This window comes from Phascolarctos cinereus, unplaced genomic scaffold (genome assembly GCF_003287225.1).
Source record: "Phascolarctos cinereus isolate Bilbo 61053 unplaced genomic scaffold, phaCin_HiC Scaffold_5;HRSCAF=322, whole genome shotgun sequence".
Taxonomy (NCBI): Eukaryota; Metazoa; Chordata; class Mammalia; order Diprotodontia; family Phascolarctidae; genus Phascolarctos; species Phascolarctos cinereus.
Genome location: NW_027555958.1, coordinates 31473874 through 31496294, shown reverse-complemented (window position 1 = coordinate 31496294; position 22421 = coordinate 31473874). Strand labels below are relative to the sequence as shown.

The window sequence follows — 22421 nt, the reverse complement described above, 5'->3', positions numbered from 1 at the left end:
AGAGTCCTTGGCAACCTTGGGTGCTCTTTCAGCAAGTGGACCTGGGGCAGCCTCTTCCATCAATCTCCTTCCACCTTCCGGAGCTGTGAAAGCCATTTTTTAAATTGGACAGCAATTCTCAGGTGAAAGAGCAGAAGGAAACTCAGATTTCTTCCTCTTGTTTGTTTCAAGCTGTCCCAGGAGGGAGTGCCTTCCCAGGCAGAGGGGAGATGCAGCAGCTGCTAAAGAGACCACATTCCACAGGATTCTTCAGAAAATAAAACCATCCCAGCTAGCCGGAGCGGCAGCTGAAGAGCTTTAACAGGCAATGGAAAAAATATCAAATGCTGTTTAAAGAAAACATCAGTTCACAAACAGACACCCACACCCTCATATACATGTCTGCTGCATCTAGGCCTTCACTGTTGAAGAACCCCAAGGGCATGATGTGTGGCTCAGAATGCTGGGGAGATTGAGGTCAGGAGGTCAGTCGGTGATGAGTCCATTGACTTTGCTCTTTCTCCCACCACAAACAGCACCTCAGACCCCAGCCTGCTATGTGGCGGATGGGTAGCCTTGGTCACAAGGAAGTCTGGGAGAGTGTGACTCAGCATGACCCACTCCCACTAGTAGAGAAGCAGAATATCCCGGTGTGGCGAGGTAGAGAGCAGGCTGGGTTGTGAGGCAGGAGATCCAGATTGCAGTCCCAGCCTTGTCCCTCAAGACCTTTGAGAAATTGGGACTTCAGTTACCTTCTCTGTGAAACAAGGGAGAGGAAGAGATGGTTTCCACGGACCCCCCCCCCAGCTCTGCCAATCTGGGATCAGGCAGTTCCTGTTGGATTGGTCAGCAGCATGCAGAGAGATGGCACAGTCTAAATTCAGAGTTAACCACATAATCACCCTGAAGGGTGTTGCCCAGGATTGAGGTCATAGCAGCCTCGGGAAGGGACTGGGATTGTTGAAGTTCAGCCAAGAAAAAAAACACTGAGTGTGAGGACTTCCCAAGAGCCATCAGTGGCAGCTACAACTCTGCTTAAGTTGATATCTCAGACTCTTCTCCCCAGACCTCGATGATGACATCTTGGGAATGGTGTAGCAGAAGAACACTGGGTTCAAATCCTGATTCTTCTATTTCTTGTGTGACTTTGGATAATTCACCTCATGGGTCTTAGTTTCCCTAGTTGCAAAATGGGGCAATTGGTCTCCATGACCTTCTGGGTCCATCTTAGCTCTACCTCTACGATCCTGTGAACTCTTTCCCGTACTTACCACTGGGATTAGGACAACTGAAGCAAGCCCTTGAGAAGGCTACGATGGCCTTAGGTCAGGGTTCTTTGCACTACCATCTTTACTCTTCCTTTCAAATTCTCCATTTCTGTGGGGAAGTTTGGGTGAGGGGAGAGATCATGATGATATCTGGGAGGTAGATTTCAACCCTTCTATGCCACTCACTCTGACCCACCCAAAAATGAACAAAGTAGAGGGAAGGAGAGGCTCTTAGCAGCCCCTGTTTCAGAGTGCCCAGCAGGTAAAGAGCTCAGAACCAGTCCCGGGGTTCCTGCTGCAGTGACAAGGTGATATGGGTCAGGGGAGATGAGGAAGAATTTTCCCAATGGCACCAATGCAGCTGCTGCTGTAGGTACATGGAGGAGATTAGATTATAATTGCCCAGAGGGATGCACCTTGAAGTAGAAAGAACTGTCACAGCCTCTGGAGGGAACAGAGTTAAAGATGTGATTATATGAAAATAAGCTTCTCCATTAGCTATTTTCCTGTACCCATCTTCCTACCCATCTAATGGACTGATCACAGTCTTGGTGGGGGTCACACCATGGCTTTTCAGGGTTCTGGAGACCGATACTTTAGATAATGTTGCACCCTCCCAGGTAGAAGGGTGATGTGCTAAGGTCCCATGGAGCCGAGGTCTTGTTTAGCACCATGCTATCAGAATGCTGAAAGGTTGAGAGCAAATTCAAGTTGAAGTCACTGGGTATGGCCCCTGGGGTTTGGACAGAGTCTGGGATCTTCAACTCCTGGGTACCAGTACCGAAGGGCCTCCAGGGTTGAGCTGAGAGGGGCTGCATTAGCATCCTCCTCTAGCTCATATTTAGGTCTGAAGATGAGTCGCTCTCGTGGAGAGAGGATTCTAGGTGAGTAAAGTCAGATTCAGAGCAGATCGGGTTTGTTTCATTTAGGAAGATCATATACCTATGGCCCCAGAGAAATATGAATTTAAGTGAAAAGCCTGATGGCCCAGTGAGCTTCAGTCTGGTTCAGCCCTGGACTTGGTGTCAGAGGACCTGAGTTCAAATCTCACTTCCTGCCACTTATTACCTAGGTGACCTCATATAGTCCAATGGAAGGAATCAGTGAAAATTGGAGGAAAGAGCTGGGTCAAAACCCAGTTCTGCTACTTTCTACCTATGTGACCTTGGGCAAGTCTCTTAACCATTGGCCCGCGGTTTCCTCAGCTATAAAATAAGGATAGAATTATTGATCCTGGGGCAGCTAGGTGGCACAGTGGATAGAGCACCAGCCTCGGATTCAGGAGGACCTGAGTTCAAATCTGCCTCAGACACATAACACTAGCTGTGTGACCCTGGGCAAGTCACTTAACCCCATTGCCTAGACCAAAAAAAAAAGGAATTATATCCCCAATGTTACTTTTAGCCTTAAGGAACTCCTAGTGTGAAAACTCCCTTCACAGATGCAGATCAGCAACTCATCTGAAACTGAGTCTTAGGCAGATGTTATGAGTGACTTGGCCACAGTCACCAAGCTAGTATGTGTAGGAGGCAGGACCTGAATCCAGGTCTTTCTTAACTCACAGCTAGTCCTCTGTCCACTCTTTACTCTTTCCAACAAACACTTCCTTAGGCTCTGTTGTTCCGCGAGGCATCAGGTTGGGAGTGGGAGGGGGGTTGTGGTACAGGGATGAAACCAGATGGCCTCTGTTCTCCGTCTCCTAGAAGAGGTAAGCCATGCACAAATTATCTACAATACAAATTAGAACAGGTTAAATGGATTGGAGAGGCCCAAGCAAGATTTAAGGTGAGGGGGGAATCGAGGAAGTCTGCGCAGGGGCACCTGGAGCCCCGAGGAACGCTGGACGTGGGTCAGGCTGCTGTCTTCATCGTCAGCGGACAAAGAGCAGACGGACAGCCATTGGGCTCTGGCCTCATCTCCACCCCCGTTGCATCCGGCAGTCCTGTCTTTACTGGGCATCTTGTCAATGCCCTCATCCCATCGTAGGTCAGTGTTCTGTGGACGCTCTTCCTTGTTGGGTGACGTCCCCCCAGCACATCCAGCAAACCGGCTCGCAGCCACGCCTCCTCATGCCAACGCAGTGAGTGGGCAGTGCCTGTCAGTAGCTTCTTTGGCCTTTTAGCCTATTCCTTGTGGAAAATTTAGCAGAGAGTTCCACAGTGGGCTGGGGGTGGATTTTTCCAGCATTCAAGACTAGAGAAACCTCTTTTGAGTGCGTTTGAAAAAAAATCTCATGCCATGCTCTCCTTCAGGACAGGAAATGCCTCCTCCTCTTCCCCATCCCCTACCAATTTCCACTGAAGACCCAGAACTCAATAGCACATCTTCAAAAGAATGGAAATGCCTTTAGGAAGTGTCAGGAGCTCCCAGCAGAGTGCATAACTGTAAACCACAGACGCCTCTGGCCAGCAGGCTCTTCTGCTTTCAATTTGAGGCGGGAGAGGAATCCACTAACCAGGCCTTGGGTTCACTTGGGCTGGACACAGCAGGCGAGGCTCTGTCTTATTGCGGAACTGGATATTTCCCTCAGTGGCCCCTCCATCCAGCTGCACCCCTCCCCATGGTATCTTTACCTCTCTTCCTCTCCTCTCCAGCTTCTGCACAGAAGGTAAGGATGGGAATCGGTGAGCTCATGGTCACTGATCTATCAACCATAACAATAGCTAAGGTTAGCTGAGGTTAGTACCTCAGACACTTGCTTAACTATGTATGTGACATTGGGCAAGGGACTTAACCTCTCAGCCTCAGTTTTCTTCATCTGCAAAATGGGGATAATAATGGCACATAGCTCAGAGAGGGGTCATGAAGCTCAAATGAGATAACTTATGTAAAGTACTTTGCAAATCTTAAAGTACCACGTAAATGCTTGTGATTGTAATTATTATCAGTGCAGGCATTCTTAACCTGGCGTCTGCTAATTTTTGGAAAAAACATTTTGATAACTATTTTAATATAATTAGTTTCCCTTGTAATCCTATAGATTTTATTTTATGCATTGCAAAATGTTATTCTGAGAAGGGGTCGGTGGGCTTCACCAGACTGCCAAAGGGCTCAGTGACACAACACTGTGTGCCAGGGATACGAAAGGAGGAAAAAACAGCCTGCCCTCAAGGAGCTTACAATCTATTGGGGGAAACCAAAGTATATAGAAACAAGCTATATCCGGGATAAATGGGAAATAAATAATAGAGGGAATGCCCTGGAATTAAGAGAGGTTGGGAGAGGCTTCCTACAGGAGATGGGATTTTTAGTTGGGACTTAAAGGAAGCCAGGAAAGCCAGTAGGAGAGATGAGAAGGGAGAGCCAAAGAAAATGCCCAGGGCTCAGAGCCAGGGAACAGCCAAGAGGCCAGTGCCAATTGGATGCCAAGAAGGTTGGGAGTAAGGTACAAGAAGACCGGGAAGGTAGGAGGGGCTAGGGTGTCAAGGGCTTTGAATGCCAAGTGTGCAATTTTGTATTTAATCCACAACAAAGAGGATGGCTTCCTGCTATGTATGGCACATTAAGGCTTGTCAAATGCTTTTGGGTTATTATCACATTTGATCCTCACAACCACATGGGAAGTAGATATTATTATTATTCTCATTTTACAGGGGAGGAAGCTGAGTCTGAGAGGAATCGAGATTTGCCTAGAATCATACACTTATGCGCGTCTGAGTCAGAATTCAAACTCAGGTCTTCCTAGCTCCAGATACAGGGCTCTAGCCCCTATAATAATGAAGGTTGTTAGTTTTAAACCAAAAAAGAGTTGGAAGTGAGCTCAGAGACCATCTGGTACAACCCGTTTTTTTTTTTAACATAAGAGGAAATTGAAACCCAGGGCTGTTCAGTGATTTGCCCAAGGTCACACAGGTAATAAGTGTTACAAAGATGGAATCTGAACCCAAGTCTGCTGACTCTTTCCAAAGCCTGGCTTCAGAACTTGCAAGAGATACCTGAGGATGCTTGGTGAGTGTGGCTGGCCTCCTTCCCCTTACCCTCACCTCCTCACCCAAACAGGAGCCATTTGCCCTTCAGAACAAAGGAATGAACAGCCCTTAACTGGCCAAGAGTCTTGACTTGCATAGCTCTGCTATTTTTTCTGGTCTGCACGTCCCCATCAGGTCTGGATAAATCATGCCCTGGCAGTCATACAAGTACATTGATGGGGTTCCAGGCGAGCCATATGCCTGGACAGACTCTTCATGAAATCTCCTCAGGGCTGAGTTTTATAGCTGTCAGCCCCCTCTCTGTGTAATGGAGACCAAGTCAGGAGGAATCAGCTGTTGCCCTGCCGAACGCCACATAGAAGGCACTAGACTTCCTATTTTTCTGTTGGCTGGCTTTAATAGCTAACATTTATGTAGCGTTCACTACATGCCAGGCACTGTGCTAAGTACCCCATAAATGTTATCTGATCTTCACAACAACAGGTAGGTGCTATTATTATTCCCATTTTACAGTGGAGGAAACTGAGGCAGAAAAAGGTCACATAATTAAGTGACTTGCTAATAAGTGTCTGAGGCTGGATTTGAACTTGGGGCTTCTTGATTTCATTCCCAGCTTTATCCACTGTGTTACCATATACCTCTAAGATGACAGCACAGGGAATAGTAGTAGTGAGGCCATACCCCTACCTATATTCTCATTGGATCACAGACCTAAAGCTAGAAGGGTCAAGGTGACCCTTAGGGGTCACTGAAGATCTCATTATAATGTGGTTTTACCAAAAACAGGCCCATTTGACACCTAATGATTCTTTTGCACATGTTTAGTATTTTACCATCCCTTTGTCTTGGCCCTTCCTGTATAACCTTGGGGGGGGGGCGGGGGAGAGGAAAAACAGGGCAGTTGTCTTGGACAACTGACCGCCACCAGAAAGAAAAGGTTACAGCCAGAACTTGGGAGGAGACATGGTGACAGTGGCCAGCCTCTGGGTGTGCTGTGGCAGAAAGGGTTCAAATCCCACCTCTGAGATTAGTAGGAACTTGGAAAAACCCCTTAAGCTATCTAGGTCTCAGTTTCCTCCTATAATGAGGAGGTTGAGCTAGATTACCTCTTAGATCCCTTCCAGCTTAGATCTGAGTTCAACATCACCATTTTACAGAAGAGGAAATAGACCAGAGAAAGGAAATGGCTTCCCCAAGGTCATAGAGCTGGAAAAGAACTTTGAGATCTACTCCCAGGGTTCTTATACTGGAGTCCTTGGACTTCCCCCAAGAGTCTGTGGATAGATTTGAAGGATCTGTGGATTTTTTCTGTGTTTTGATAATTATGTTTCAATATAATTGGTTTCCTTTATAATCCTAAATATGTTATTTTATGCATTTAAAAACATTACTCTGCAAAGAGGTCCATGTGCTTTCTCAAACTGCTAAAGGGATCCAGGACACACAAAAAGGTTAAGAACCCCCGATCTAGGCCCCCATTTTATAGACGAAGAAATTGAGACCCAAAGAAGGATTGTAGAGAGCTGGATGGAGCCTGTTGAGAGAGAGAGAGAGAGAGAGAGAGAGAGAGAGAGAGAGAGAGAGAGAGAGATAGAACCCAGGTTCTCTGACACCAGAGTCAGCTGGCTTTCTACTACACACATTGTGGAAGGAGCCAAACCCAGGCTCTCTCACTTCCCATGCTGTCCTCCTCCCACTCATTCACAAGGGTGGGGCGGAGTCAAGATGGCAGAGTAAAAGCAGTGAATTGCTTGAGTTTTCCCCGAAACCCCTCCAAATACCTGTAAAAAATGGCTCTAAACAAATTCTAGAGCAGCAAAACCCACAAAAAGACAGAGTGAAACACATTTCCAGCCCAAGACAACCTAGATGGTTGACTGGAAAGATCTATTGCCCAAGCTGGGAGAAGAGCTCAGCTCAGCATGGGCATGCAGGCAAAGACCAGGCCTCAGCGAACCTGAAGCAGGCCTCAGAGGACTGAATTTTGGGCAGCTGTGGTGGTTTCCAGATTTCTCAACCCACAAACACCAAAGACAACTTAGAATGTCAGTAGGACCCCAGTGAGAGAGAAGCTCAGTCCCAGCCCCAGTCCCCATGCGGGCTGGGGACGGCGGCTGCTTCCTTCCTTCTAGGGGGCTTGATTCCCCCACAGACTGAGGGGGAATCAAGTGGCTGGTCAGAGGGGGACTGCAGGGATCTCTTTGCTGGTGCTGAGGCAGGATTCTCTTGCTTTGCCCGTGCTTGGATCTGGTCACAGTTCTGGGTGGCGGTCCTGGGGCAAAGAGGAGTGCTGGTGTGGTAGAGCTTGTAGTGGCTGTGAAGATGGAATCCTCCTCACAGTTCCAAGGCAGAAAAGAGTGCTTGTGGTCACTCATAGACTACAGTACAGGCTAGGAAAGGAGTAAACACCTCGCCCTTGATCATACCACCTTGGAAGAACTGAAAATTTACAGGTCCCTAGAAGTATCTCTGAAAACAGGGGCACAAAACCCCTGAAGCTTGGGACAGTACATTCTCCACACTGGAAGCAGACCCCTACCTTAACAAAGAGTTTAAAAGTTAAGTAATTTGCTGGGATCATGAGTAAGCAGTGCAAAAAAGTCAGACCATAGAATCTTTCTTTGGTGATAAAGAAGATCAAAACATACAACCAGAAGAAGACAACAAAGTCAAAGCTCCTACATCCAAAGACTCTAAGAAAAATATGAATCAGCCCCAGGCCATGGAAGATCTCAAAAAAGATTTTGAGAAACAAGTAAGAGAAGTAGAGGAAAAACTGGGAAGAGAAATGAGAGTGATGCAAGAAAACCATGAAAAACAAGTCCACAGCTTGCTAAAGGAGACCCAAAAAAATACTGAAGAAAATAACACCTTGAAAAATAGCCTAACCCAAATGGCAAAAGAGGTCCAAAAAGCCAATGAGGAGAAGAATGCCCTAAAAAGCAAAATTGGTCAAATGGAAAAGGAAGTCCAAAAGATTACTGAAGAAAATACTTCCTTAAAAATTAGAATGGAGCAAATGGAAGCTAGTGACTTTATGAGAAATCAAGACATTGTAAAACAAAACCAAAAGAATGAAAAAATAGAAGACAATGTGAAATATCTCATTGGAAAAACAACTGACCTGGAAAATAGATCCAGGAGAGATCATTTAAAAATTATTGGACTATCTGAAAGCCATGATCAAAAAAAAAAGAACCTTAGACATCATCTTTCAAGAAATTATCAAGGAAAACTGCCCTGATATTCTAGAACCAGAGGGTAAAATAGAAATTGAAAGAATCCACTGATCACCTCCTGAAAGAGATCCCCAAAGGAAAACTCCTAGGAATATTGTAGCCAAATTCCAGAGTTCCCAGGTCAAGGAGAAAATATTGCAAGCAGCCAGAAAGAAACAATTCAAGTATTGTGGAAACACAATCAGGATAACACAAGATTTAGCAGCTTCTACATTAAGGGGACCAAAGGGCTTGGAATATAATATTCCAGAGGCCAAAGGAGATAGGATTACAACCAAGAATCACCTACCCAGCAAAACTGAGTATAATCTTTCAGGGGGAAAATGGATATTCAGTGAAATAGAGGACTTTCAAGCATTCTTGATGAAAAGACCAGAGCTGAATAGAAAATTTGACTTTCAAATACAAGACTCAAGAAAATCATGAAGAGGTAAACAGGAAAGAGAAATCATAAGGGACTTATTAAGGTTGAACTGTTTACATTCCTGCATGGAAAGATGATATTTGTAACTCATGAGACCTTTGTCAATATTAGGGTAGTTGGAGGGAAAAAATTATATAGATAGATAGATAGATAGATAGATAGATAGATAGATAGATAGATAGATGGATGGATGGATGGATGTATAGATTGATTGATAGAGGCACAGGGTGAGTTGAAGATGAAGGGGCGATATCTGGAGAATAAAATTAAGGGCTGAGAGAGGATTTTACTGGGAGGAGAAAGGGAGAGGTAGAATCGGGTAAATTATTTCACATAAAACAGACAAGAAAAGGCCTTTACAGTGGAGGGCAGTGGGGGAAGTTGAGAGGGAATGAGTAAATCTTATTCTCATTGGATTTGGCTTAAGGAGGGAATAACATACACACTCAATTAGGTATGGAAATCTATCTTACCCTACAGGAAAATAAGGGGAAAAGGGATAAGAGAGAGGGGGGATGATAGGATAATAGGGGGAAGGCAGATTGAGGGAGGGGTAATCAGAAGCAAACACTTCTGAGGAAGGACAGGGTCAAAAAAGAGAATAAATAAATGGGGGTGGGATAGGATGAAGGGAAATATAGTTAGTTTTTCACAACATGAGTACTATGGAAGTGTTTTGCATGACTGCACATGCATAACCTGTACTGAGTTGCTTGCCTTATCAATGAGGGTGGGTGGGGAGAGAAGAAGAGAGAAAATTTGGAACCCAAAGTTTTAAAAACAAATGTTAAAAAATTGTTTTCACGTGCAACTGGGAAATAAGATATACAGGCAATGCCCTATAGTAAAATAGAAGGGGAAGGGGATAAGAGAAGAGGGGAAGAGATAGAAGGGAGGGCAGGTTAGGGGAAGGGGTGTTCAGAATGCATGCCATCTTGGGGTGGGGGGAGGGATGAGATGAGGAGAAAAGTCGGAACTCAAAATCTTGTGGAAGTGAATGTTGAAAACTAAAAATAAATAAATTAATAAACAGATTTGCACTCATAAAAACAAACAAAAAAAGAATAATAATAAAAAATAGAAATGACAAGGGTGGTAGTTTTAGAAAAACCTGGGAAGACTTATGTGAACTGATTCAAAGTGAAGTGGGCAGAATCAGGAGAACATTGTACGAAGTCAGGGCATTAATGTAAGGATGATCAGTCGTGGAAAAATGTAGCTACTCTGATCAATATGATGATCTAAGACAATTCCAAAGGACTCATGATGAAAAATGTTATCCACCTCCAGAGAGAGTACTAATGAACTGAGTGCAGACTGAAACATATTGTTTTTTCACTTTATTTTTCTTGCCCTTTTTTGCAATGTGGCTAATATGGAAATATGGTTTGCATGACTTCACATGGGTAATGGGTATCATATTGCTTGCCTTCTCCATGGGCGGGGGATAGGTGGAGGGAGGGAGAGAATTTGGAACTAAAAAAAATGTTTAAAAAAAGTGATGTGTAATTATACCATAGTTTCTATACTAGAGTGAAAAAGCAGCTGTGGAACCTGGGTTCAAATCCTGATTCTTGTATTTATTACCTGTGCAACTTTACCAAGTCACTTAAACCCTCTAGGCTTCAGTTTCTTCACATATAAATGGAACAGATTTAGACTAAATAAGACTCTTTGCAGTTCTCAGTCTACAATCCTGAGTGGTACATCGAAAAGAGTGCTGGCTGCAGAGTCCAACATTGCTGCTGTTCAGTCATTTTTTCAATCAAGTATGACTCTTTGTGACCCTATTTGGGGTTTTCTTGGCAGAGATACTGGAGTGGTTTGCCATTTCCTTCTCTACGTCATTTTATAGATGAGGAAACTGAGGCAAACAGGGTTTAGTCACTTGCCAGGGTCACACAACTAGTAAGTGTCTGAAGCTGGATTTGAATTCAGGTCTTCTGAACTCCAGGCCTGGGTTCAAATCTTTGCTCTGCTATTTAATACCTGTGTGACCTTGGACAAGTCAACTAATGTTCCCAGTCCTCAGTGTCCTCGTCTGTAAAATGAGGGGGTTGGATGACAATGGCCTCTGAGGCCCCTCCCAACTCTAGATTTATGAACTTCTAAGTCAGTTCACCTCCTGGGCCTCAGTCTCTTTATCTGTGAAATGGAGGGGGTTAGTCTCAATAGCCTATGAGGTCCCCTCTAGTGCTCAATCCTTAATCCGATGGTAGGAGCCTCCAGAGGTCCCCTTGGGCAGGATTCCCTCTTCCAGTACTTAGTAATTCTATTTTCTCTTTTCAAACCTTATCTTCTTCACCACCATTTCCCTGAATCAACCCCCATGGAGTGCCATCTTCCAGTCACTTCCAAGCAGGCCTTAGTGCTCTGTCTATTTCAAGAATTAGAATGATGGCTTCTTCCTGGGGCCATCTTTAATAATGCTGCCTTTGCCAGGCCCTCATTTCGAGCTTTATCAATTCCCCCAACGGTCTTATGTTGATGATGCTTGTTCAGAAGAGCCTGGGCAAGTCACTTCTCTCTAGACCTCATTTTCCTATTGGGTAAAAAGAGGGGAAGGGGAGGGGCTCAATGACCTCTAAAGTCATTCTCCAGCACTCCTAAAAAAGCAGCTGTCAGAAAAGTCCTCAGGCTTATGTCATTTAATAATACTAGTGAACATTTGTATGGAGCAGCCAGGTGGCGCCATAGTGCACAAAGCATCAGGCCTGGAGACTCGAAGATTCTTCTTTCCTAGTTCAAATCTGGCCTCAGACACTTACTGGCTGTGTGACCCTGGACAAGTCACTTCACTCCGTTGGCCTTACTTTCCTCATCTGTAAAAAGAGCTGGAGAAGGAAATGGCAAAACCAACAAATTCCAGGTTTGTAAATTGCTTTACAAATAGCTCATCTGGTCCTCATGACAACCCTATGAGGTGGGAGCTATTACTACTCCCATTTTACATATGAGGAAACTCAGAGCCAGAACTGAGCAGTAATTTGCCCAATATCACACAGCTAGTAAGTGCCAAAGGAAAGATTCTAACTCAGGTCTTCCTGATGCCAAGTCCAGGGCTCCATCCATAGTACCACCCCATTCATCCCTTCAATAAACATCTTTAAGTGTTTTTAGGTGGAGAGCACTGTGCTAGTACAATGCTTAGCTAGGACAAGGGTGCTTGCCCTCAGGCAGCTTACAGTCTAGGAGGCAGAGCAATAGACTAGAAAGAATGGGGCTTGGGGAAGGGAACAAACATTTATAAGCACTTCATATGTGCCAGGCACTGGGCTAACCCCCTTTATAAATATGATCTCATTTGACAGAGAGCATTGGATTTGAAGGTAGGGAACCTGGGACCAATCTCTGCCTGTCTTCATCTGTATGTAAGGCTGGACAAGTCACTAGCCTGTCTGGGGCTGTTTCCTTCTCTTAAAAAAAAAGGGGGGGTCAGCTAGGTGGTGCAGTGGATAGAACTCCAGCCTTGGACCTAAGTTCAAATCTGACCTCAGACCAAACACTTGACACTTACTAGCTGTGTGACCCTAGGCAAGTCACTTAACCCCAATTGCCTAAAAAAAAAAAAAAGAGGCTTGAACCAGATAGTGTCTTAGGCCTCTTCTATCTCTAGCCCAACAATCTTCTATCCTATGTGACCAAACCCTATTATCAGCTGCTACTGAATCCAATTCCCACTCAGACACCAAGTTCTCTACCAAAAGGGAGAGGCCCCCCACAGTTTGGCTTTCAGAGAGAAAACACCCTTCCCAGCTCCTGGCAGAACCGATTGCTGTCCTGCCATGGGTGAAAGCTCCCTGCTCTGCGGTAGCAGGCCGGCTTCTCTTCTTCCCTAGCTTTCCACATCCCCAGGACCCAGCCTGGCCCAACCACAGGGTTAAGGCCCCCATGCTGGAGATGCACGTGGTCTGGTGGCCCCAGGACTTTCCCAGAAGTTTCTCCTCTGCTTCTGGGAACCAGCTGACCCTCCCCAAAACCAGAAACCTCCTGCTTAGCATAGGATACAACCTGCCCAGGCCGCTGTTCTCCCTATGAAGGAACGATGATTTTACACCCCACTTTGTACACAGTCCTTCCAAGAGAGATGGGACCCTTGGGTTCCCAGTTGCAGCATCCCCTGGGGAACAAAAGTATCCCAAACCTTCAAAAAAAAAAAAGAAAAGGGAAAAAAAGACCTTCCCTAAGCAAACAGGAGTTTGGGAGCATATGTGGTACATTAAACATTAATAATTTCCAGTTGTTTCTTTACCTCGGGTAAGAAGGCATTTGTCTCTTCCATCCCCAATCGGGGTGAACTTGGCCAATTTATGCAACCTCCGCATCATCCCTCCCCCAACACACACACAGAGGCACACACACACTCCCCTGTCCTGCAACCTTGCAGACGCATCTGTCAACAGACATTAGCACTTCCCAGATTTGGCACGAGCGGTGACAGGCCCTTATGGGCCTAATGGGGAAACCCCTGGTTCTTATCAGTGCAGGACACTTGGGCCAAGGAAAGGAAGCCTGTCCCGGCCGAGGCCAGCACGGCCTCTGCTGGTGGGGCAGGGGTCGTTCACCTGCCACCGGAGCGTGTCTGACTCCTCCGGCTTCCCTCCTCCACTAAAGTCACGTCCTGGCCCAATTCCCCAACCGCCATGCTTGCCTTCTGCTCCCGAGCCACATGGGCTCAGGAACCCCAGAAGTTCTAACAGCCATGCACTCGAAGGGAGCTGCAGGGCGCAGAGCCCAGCGCCCGGAGGGAGAGCGGAGTAGGGAAGACCGAAGGGACGAGCATAGCCTGTCCTCGGCCATGCTGCCCCCTCCTCACCTTCATCCCGGAGGACTGAAGGGGGACTGAGTGGTGCTTTGGGCCCTGATCCCCTCGGGATGGGGAGGAGGGAGAGAGAAGTGAGCAGGCGGGTGGGGAGGATCCTTGAGTACTCCAGGGGCTTGTTCCCCGCGGGACGGGGAGGGGCAGAAGAAGGAATGGGCGGAGGGTGCGTGGCTGGAGCGGGCCACGGAGGAGTATTGGCCGACTGAGGCCGGTGAGAGGCACAGCCTGGAGGACCGGCGCGCCGAGCCTAGCGCGAGCCCCGCAGCCCCCCGGGGGCCCTGCTGCCCTCCCTCCAATCAGCTGGGGCCGGAGGCGGTGTCGGCGGCGCCGCCCGCCCTGCCCCGGAGCCAGAAGGGGAGCGGGAGCGGGAGCGCAGCGGCCCCTGGCGCTGGACAGGGCGGCCAGTGCGCGCCGAGGCGGGAGCCTCGGGAGAGGAGCCGCCACCGCCGCCACCTCCTCCAGATCCCTCGTGGGCCCGGCGGGGCCGCGCAGGACTGGGCAGCGGCCCGGGGGCCCCCTCCCCGCCCCTCCCCGCCCCGCTCCCCGCCCCTCGTTCCACCGCGGGCCAGCGGCGGCGGGCCGGAGGAAGTCGCTGCAGGTGGTTGAGCAAACGGCGTTTCCGCGCGGAGCTCCCTCGGCGGGTCCCCCCTCCTTCTCTTCCCCTCCCGCCCCCTTCCCCCGAGACCCCAGACATGGTCGGCCGGCTTAGCCTGCAGGATGTCCCCGAGCTCCTGGACATGAAGAAGAAGGGGGACGGAGTACTGGATAGCCCGGACTCGGGACTGCCCCCGAGCCCCAGCCCCAGCCACTGGCTGCTGGCCCCAGGCGGCGGCGGCGGCGGCTGTGGCGGAGGCGCGGAGCGGGGGCTGGCCCCGGGACTGCTGGAGCCCGACGCAGCAGCGCCCGGACCCACTGCCGCGGTGAGTGGCAGGGCATGCGGCTGGGGGTATGGGTGGGCACCGCCCGGGCCAGGATGCGCTGCGCTCTGCAACCCTGCGCCCTGCTCCCTGTGCCAGGAGTCCGATGAGGCTGGGCCAGGGAGACGCTGGGGACCCCCCCCGCCCCTATCCCCACTGTCTGACCGATGCTCTAGGACTTTGGAGGACGCTGCCAGAGCCCCGGAGTTACAAGCCAGGCGGCCAGGATCCTTGGGGCTGCCTGAGGCCGGGGGGAGGGGGCGGAGTGCCCGCCGCGCTGCAGTGTCTGGATCCCGACCCGCGCCTCGAACCTGCGGCCAGCTGGACGCGGCAGCGGCGGCGGCTGGAAAATTGTCAAAATGTAAGAGGTCGAAGCCCAGGAGAGTGTGAGAGAGTTGGAGGAGCGACGGCTGGGGAGACAGAGGCAGACAGGGCGAAGACAGGCAGACCCAAATGTCAAGGGAGCCGGGTCTCCCGGGCTCCACTGTGGCCCCACCTCGGACTTGGGTGTACCCACCCTGCCTCTCTTGAGCTTTTCAGTCCTCCCTTAAGCCGGCCACTCGCTGTCCGAAGTTAGTCAGCCCTTATCCTCCAGCAAGCTGGAACCCGAAGCCCCTGGCATCCCCGAAAGAAAACAGGACAGGCCCTAGGGTTTGGCTAAGGCTTGCCTGATTTGCGGCAGAGGCTGAGATGGTAGCTGGGTTTCTGAAGTCTTATACAGCTTTCAATCTGCACACTCGTTCCTCCCCGCACCATCACTTGTCAACTGATAAGGTTCACTGGGACCTGGAGAGTGGACCGCCTAATGTACGAGGTTTCAAGGAAACCCCCCACCCCCACCCCAGGCAATAATAATTAACAACAAACTAACGAACGAAATTGAAAAGGCATTGTGGCAGCGGTAAGGAGGCAGCCTTAGTCAGGGAGAACTTTAACACATCTTGGCTGTGTGACCTTGGACAAGTCGCTTAGCTTTTAGTGTCCCAGGCAACTCTCTAAGCCTCGGTAGAGTGGAAGGAGCACTTGGGCTCTAGAGTCAGAGGACTTTGTTTCAAATTCTCCTTCTGACTTTACCTTTGTGACCCCTGGCAAGTCCCTTTGCCACCGCTGCCCATTCCTTTCCCTTTACAGTGAGAGAACTGGATTAGTCCAATGGAAGTCCCTCCCAGCTCAGTATCTCTGAGCATTGATTCTAAGAACAGTTGCTGGTCTGCATTGGTGGAGGGAGTTTTCCAATGAAATCACAATGAAATCAGAGATCTGTGCCCCCCCCCCCAATCTGCATGTAGATGTACACGGATATTTCTAGATCTCAACCAAATGGGCAAGTAGCTGTCCAATAGAGCACTGGGCTTGGAGTCAGGAAAATCCGAGTTCAAATCGGGCCTCAGAAACTTACTAGTTTGTGTGATCCTGGGCAAGTCACTTAGTCCCGATTGTGTCAGTTTCCTCATCTGTAAAATTAACTGGAGAAGGAAATAGCAAACCACTCTAGTGTCTTTGCCAAGAAAACCCCCAATGGGGTCACAAAGAGTCAGACGTGACTGAGCAACAGCATGCCTAAATGTCCTCAGGGCTCAGTTCATGGAGTTCCCTTCATAGAAATGACTTGTAGCTATGGCTACCTTCCTTGCTCTTGGCTTCAGACCTGGTTCTAGCTAGATATAGGCATTGTATTCTGTTCAAATGGAGACAGCACCTCGTTTTCCTGTCAGCAGATTTCTGCAGCTGGGCGCCTTTAATTGCCAGAATGAGTGTTGGTTTGGATTATGGCAATGAAAGAGCCTTGTCCTAGCCCACTGACCCATGGCAGCCTTCCCTTGGGGTGCTGAAGGTGGCAATTCAGGCCAGCGAAGTAGTGGGGTAGGAGTGGGATGAAGAAGAAGCAGGGGCAAAAATATCTGGAAATCGGGAAGGGGAGGCAAAACTGATTTTTATCCTGGTATCTCTTACCCTGCATGCTCAGATATGGAGTGCTAGATAAGTGTGCCCAGAGAGATGCCCCTATTGCTGTAGCATGCATGGCATTGTTTAGCTGAAACAAAGGTCTAGGCAGGAACGTGGCTGTGGGGGAAGCAGCTGGCAGGTGGAGGAGGCATGCCCTAGGACAGGGGTGAGAAACCTGTCCTAGGAGTATTCATTGCTCTCTGTATGAGGAGCCCCAAGCAATCTAGCCTTGCCTGGCAGGATTGGACAGCTCAGTGAGCTACCTAGAGTGAGCATTTAGTAAAATGGAGAACCCAGGTCTTCAGGAAACCAAATGATCACTCCAAAGCCACAGTATATGCTCTGTCATCATTCAACAAACAAAAATGTTCATTTTCCCCAGTTGACCAGAGCTTTGTGCAACAGGCAAGCTGCCTTTGCTACTACTAACTTCCTAAACTCTCCTTCCGGCTCCAGGAAACCTGAGCTGGGAGGCTCTTTGGTCCTCCTCCCTTTTCCCATGTTTCATTATTCCCTGTCACCATCTCCACCTCATTCCCTTCTTAGCATATCCAGCATCTTTACCCACTTGACACCATCTGCTTCCTGCCTTGCTTAATTGATTTAAGCCTCCCTAAGTTAGCTTTCTGTACTCTCTCTGCTTGAGTGCCCCTGGCCAGGCTTGACGTGATGAACCTGGGGACTCGGTTGTCCCAGCCTTGAACCCCAGGCCAAACATGGTCCTTCCATCCTCTCCTGTAAGACAAAGGAAATCATAGATCACAGAACATGCAGAAGCACTTTGGAAAAACACTCCCCCCCAACACACACACACACACACACACACACACACACACACACACACACGCGCAGTACAGACTGTTATATAGAGAGCCGAGACTGAGAGTTGGGGGGGGCCCTCCTTATTGAACAGAACAGGACTCTGAGGCAAAAGAGGTTAAGGGATTTGCCCAAGGTCACTCAGGTGAGAAGTAGCAGAGTGTGGGGAATTGGAACTCAGATCCTGGGACTCAAAGCTCAGCCCTGTTTCTACTGTATTGTGCTGCATAGTCTTAGTAACCAACAGAGGGTTAATGGAGATAAACCTGACGGACACTGTACAATCAATTTTAGATGCTTAACAGGAAAACTTTGTTTCCATAGCAAGTTTTTTTGTTTGTGGAGGCAATCTGGATTAAGTGTCAAACTTAAGTGTCAAGTGTCTGAAGCTGGATTTGAACTCTGGACCTCCTGACTCCAGAGCTGGTGCTCTAGCCACTGTACCACCTAGATGTTTCCACGTCAGTTTTTTTAAGGATTACTAAGCTGATTGGTATAGCTCCCTGAGCTGTCTAAAGAGAGTGAATGGGGGGGGGGGGGTTATCTACTTGACTTCAGCAAAATTTAAAGTACTTACTAGCCGTGTGACCCTGAGCAAATCACTTCACCCTCTTTGCCTCAGTTCCTTCATCTGTCAAATGAACTGGAGAGGAAAAGGGCAAGCCACTAAAAATCTCTGCCAAGAAAACCCCAAATGGGGTCATGTAGAGTCAGACATGATGGAAATAACTGAACCTTTGGTTAAACAGCATCATTTTAATTTCAACACTTTTTGTTAAAATCTTTCTTAATCATGTAGTCCACGCTCTTGTGTCAGTAAGTAAGACCTAGTGCACACAACTGAATCTCTTTCAGATGACTAATGATCTCACAGGCCTTAAGGTAGTCATTTGGTTCAGCAAGACCCTTGCTAAGCTGCTACCGTTAGAGGATGGAGGTGGAGTCACAGTGTCAGGATGGGCTGAATTTGTATTTCCCTCCAGGACGCTTCCAAAAAAAGCAGTTCCATGTTTTTAATGTGTACTTCAAATAGAACACTGTCATTGACTTGTGTTCTTGTGACTTGCCAGTTTCTTATCAAAGTGGAGTGGGGAAGCTGGGGTGTGTTGTCTCATCACTCAACCAGGATTCCAGGTAATTGGGCCACAGTGAGGATGTGGACAGCTACTCTTCTTCATTCACATCTTGCTCAACGAGCAAGGTGTCTGTTGAAAAATGGATGGTTTCATTTTGTCATCCAACTCAAGCTTGCTTTCTCATCAGAGCATCTTAGCTACAGGAAGGCTTCCTTCCTGCCCTTTCTGGGGGAAGTTAAATGGTGGCTGTCTTTGAGGGAGGGGGCAGAGACATGAGAAACAAATGGAAGATGGAGGGGCTTCTTCTACTTCCATAGTGTCAGGCACTGAACGATGATTTAGTACCATGGACTCCCAATTTGAAACCCATGTCTCTCAGTCACTGGAAACTTCATACTCACTGTTCTATTTGCTTGGGTTAAGTTGCTATCAAGGAAAAGAAAACAAACAACTTCCTAACAATTATAACAATTCAAAAGGATAATGGGCTGCCTTGGCAGGTAGTGAGTTCCCCCTTGCTACAGGTATACAAACAGAAGCCAGATATTGTGGAAGGAATTCTTGGTCAGGTAAGGTTTGGACTAGGTGACCTCTGAACGTCCTTTCCTGCTCTTCAATTCTGAGATCCTGGGACTTGGAGTGGAGAAAAGGGAGCCTGGTCTTTAGGATACTTGATTTGAAATCCCAACTATCCTTACTACTCCTGATCTTAGCTGAGTTACTTTTCCTTCTACTTCAGTTCTTTTCTCTATAGAACATGGAGGCTGGACTAGATCAGAGAATGTTAAAATGAAGTTGAAAACTTGTGTTTAAAAAAGAAAACGTTTTGATTACTGTAGTGTATTACAATATAAGTGTTTTCCTTTGCAAACCTGTGGATTTTGTTTGACACATTCTAAGAAGGGGTCCCTGGGCTTCACCAGCCGGCTGGCCTGACAGCATCTTCTTCTTGCTTGCAGAATTCTGCCTTGCTACCCAATGCCCTGGGTCCTGGCTGCCCTCCAAGGCTCTGCCCTCTGTCTTTTGGTGAGGGAGTACAGTTTGATCCACAGCCTCCAAAGGAAATAAGGTAAGTGAGCTCAGTGGAAGGGCTGTCTCCCTTCCTTTCCTAGAAAAGGCATCGTTTTCACTGAGGGTGGGAATAGAAAGGGATTACTATATTTACTCCTCTTAGAGCATGTCACTGTAGATGACTTAATTGTCCTTTCCTGAAGCATCTGTGGATAAAATGCTGGACCTGGAGTCAGGAAGACCTGACTTCAAATCGAGCTTCAGACACTTGCTAGCTGCCTGACTCTGGGCAAGTCACTTAACCTCTGTTTGCCTCAGTTTCTTCATCTGTAAAATGGGCATAATAATAGCACCTATCTCTCTGGGGTTGTTGTGAGGACCAAATGAGAGAATATTTGTATAAAGCACTTAGCACAGTGCCTGGCTCATAGTAGGTGCTATATAAGTTCCCTTCCTTGTTCGCTTCCTTCCTTTTCTTTTGAGGATGATTTGGGGAAAAAGTTAAACTGAAAGTTGGGTAAAAGGAACCTTATTGAAGGAAAAGATGTTCTACTAGGTAGCTCCTAGTCTTCTAGCTAGTTTCTGTTGGAGCAGCACACAGGGACCTCCCATGTGAAAAAAGGAAAGTTTTTCAATTGCGTTTTCACACTTCATTCCATGGTGTGTAATTTTCTTGGCATGTGGAGTCATGATCTTTGGTCTTGAATAACATGGGCATATGAGCTCCTCAATTTAACCCCAGACATTGCCATGTACCCACTTGCCCAGGGAGAATAATGCTCTATGCCCGAAAAGTAGACAAGAATGCTAATTTACCATCTGACTGCCTGCTTGCGGAAAGCTAGGCCACAGCCCTGAGACCCTGGGCACCTGTTTCTTATGTATTTAGGAGGTTATTACAGCACCCTGATTTTAAGTGTTTCTTCATTCTTCTTAGAAGAAATTTACAAGGTGTTAAAATAACTTGGAATTTTTCTTTTTTCTTCCTTCTTCCTTTATTCTCTTCTTCCTTTTCTCTTTCCCATATTTTCTTCTTTGTTGTCATCTTTCTTCTTTCTTTCCTTCTTATTCTTTCTTACCTTAATCTTTCTCTCCTCTTCTTTCCTTCTTTCTTTCTTTTCTTCCTTCTTCCCTCCATCCCTTCATTCCTCCTTCCTCCCCTTCCTTTTTCCTTCTGTCCTTCCTTCCTTTTTTCCTCCATCCTTTTCTTCCTCCCCTCCCTCCCTTCCTTCCTTCCCTCTTTCCTCCATCCTTTTCTTTCTCCTTTTCTTCCCTTCTTTCCTCCCTCTCTCCTTTCTTTCTTCTTTCTTTCCTCTATCCCTTTATTCCCTCCTTCCTCCCTTCCTTCCTCCCTTTCCTTTTTCTTTCTTTCCTTTCTTTCTTCCTTCCTCCCTCCCTTCCTTCTTTCCTCCATCCTTTTCTTCCTCCCCTCCCTCCCTTCCTTCCTGCTTCCCTCCTTCCTTTCTTCCTTCTTGCCTCCCTCCCTTTATTCCTCCTTCCTCCCTTCCTTCCTTGCTTCTTTCCTCCCCTTCCTTTTTCTTTCTTTCCTTTCTTCCTTCCTCCCTTCCTTCCTTCTTTCCTCCATCCTTTTCTTCCTCCCCTCCCTCCCTTCCTCCTTCCCTCCTTCCTTTCTTCCTTCTTGCCTCCCTCCCTTTATTCTTCCTTCCTCCCTTCATTCCTTGCTTCTTTCCTCCTTCCTTCCCTCTCTTCCCTTTGTCTTTCTGTCTCTCTCTGTGTCTATCTCTCTCTCTCTTTCCCTCCCTTCCCAGAAACTGATATTTTATGAAATGCTGAGGTTTGCAACGATCCTTTTAAGGAAAGCCAGCTAAGTTGGATCAAATTTAGTACTAGGCAGGGTCAAATTTCAAGAATTTTGATGGTTAGAAATCGGGATTGCATGTAGCTCTCCATTAGTATGTGAGAGGATGACAGGCTGTCTGAGGCCTCCTCCCTTTAGCCTCTAGTTTAAAGCTGATCTATTGCAAGGCTCTGAGTAAAGCCTCGCTGGCTGGGACGGAAATGCCAGAATTCCCACAGCTCTGCTGGATGAGGAAGTACCACAAAGAAGAAGCCCAGCCAAGTCCCTACACTGACACCCTCTAAACCAGCACCACGTTCCTGGTTTGTTGAGTCTGAGCCAAGTGCTTCCTCATAAGCCAGAACAGCCCCCCATCCCAAGGTTTGCTTCATGCTCTCTTGTGTGTCCTGGCCTGCAGGTACACCTCCTCGGTGAAGTATGACTCGGAGAAGCATTTCATCGACAACATCTATATGCCCGTGGGTCTGGTGGTCTCCTCCTGCAGCCAGACCGTGGTCTGCATACCCGGCTGCACCTGGCAGAACTACAAAGCTGAGCTCCGCTTCGAGCCCCGAAACAAGGCCCTGCGATTTCTCAGCACCACCATTGTCTACCCCAAGCACACTAAGACCGTCTACACCACCACCCTGGATTACAACTGCAGGAAGTCCACGAGGCGGTTTTTGTCCAGCGTGGAACTGGAAGCCTCGGAATGCCCAGCAAGTGATTACCTCTTGGATGAATGCTGAATGAGACGTCTGGGGGCGGGGGGGGGATGGAATGGAAGTTGGTCCTTCTGAGTGTGTTGCTCTCTTCTTTGATCTTTCTAAGTGAAAATGGGCAATGCCTTTATTACCCAGTCATTTTCAACTCTGAAGCAGTCTTCTCTATCATTCTAGCTTCGTGTGTCCAGCCTCGGCAAAAGAGAGAGATAAAAATAAAAACCCACCTATGGCATCTTTTGTTACTGTGGGAATTTGATTTTAACTTTTCTTTTTAAAGGCATTTAATTTTCTTGGCCCACAGTTGCATATCCCCCAAAGTATCGATCAAATAACAGATAAAGGGAATATCTAAGTAAAAGGGAAAGTAGAAAAAAAATCCCAACCTTTGAAATAGGAAGCATAGCTCCTCCTATATATAGGGAAGGCAGAGCTGGTCTGTGGTGGATTGTGGAAAAAGTCTTCTGGGG

The 22421-nt window shown here is 47.6% G+C and overlaps 1 protein-coding gene across 1 annotated transcript; it reads left to right on the top strand.

Annotated features, from left to right (window-relative positions):
- Nucleotides 1-13855: 13855 nt before the first annotated feature.
- RFLNB (refilin B) lies at nt 13856-22186 on the top strand. The gene is made up of 3 exons (XM_021007020.2): nt 13856-14581; nt 19380-19489; nt 21648-22186. Exons 1-3 carry the CDS (start codon nt 14354-14356, stop codon nt 21976-21978), a joined length of 669 nt encoding a protein of 222 aa, XP_020862679.1. The 5' UTR covers nt 13856-14353; the 3' UTR covers nt 21979-22186.
- The last annotated feature ends 235 nt before the right edge of the window (nt 22187-22421 follow it).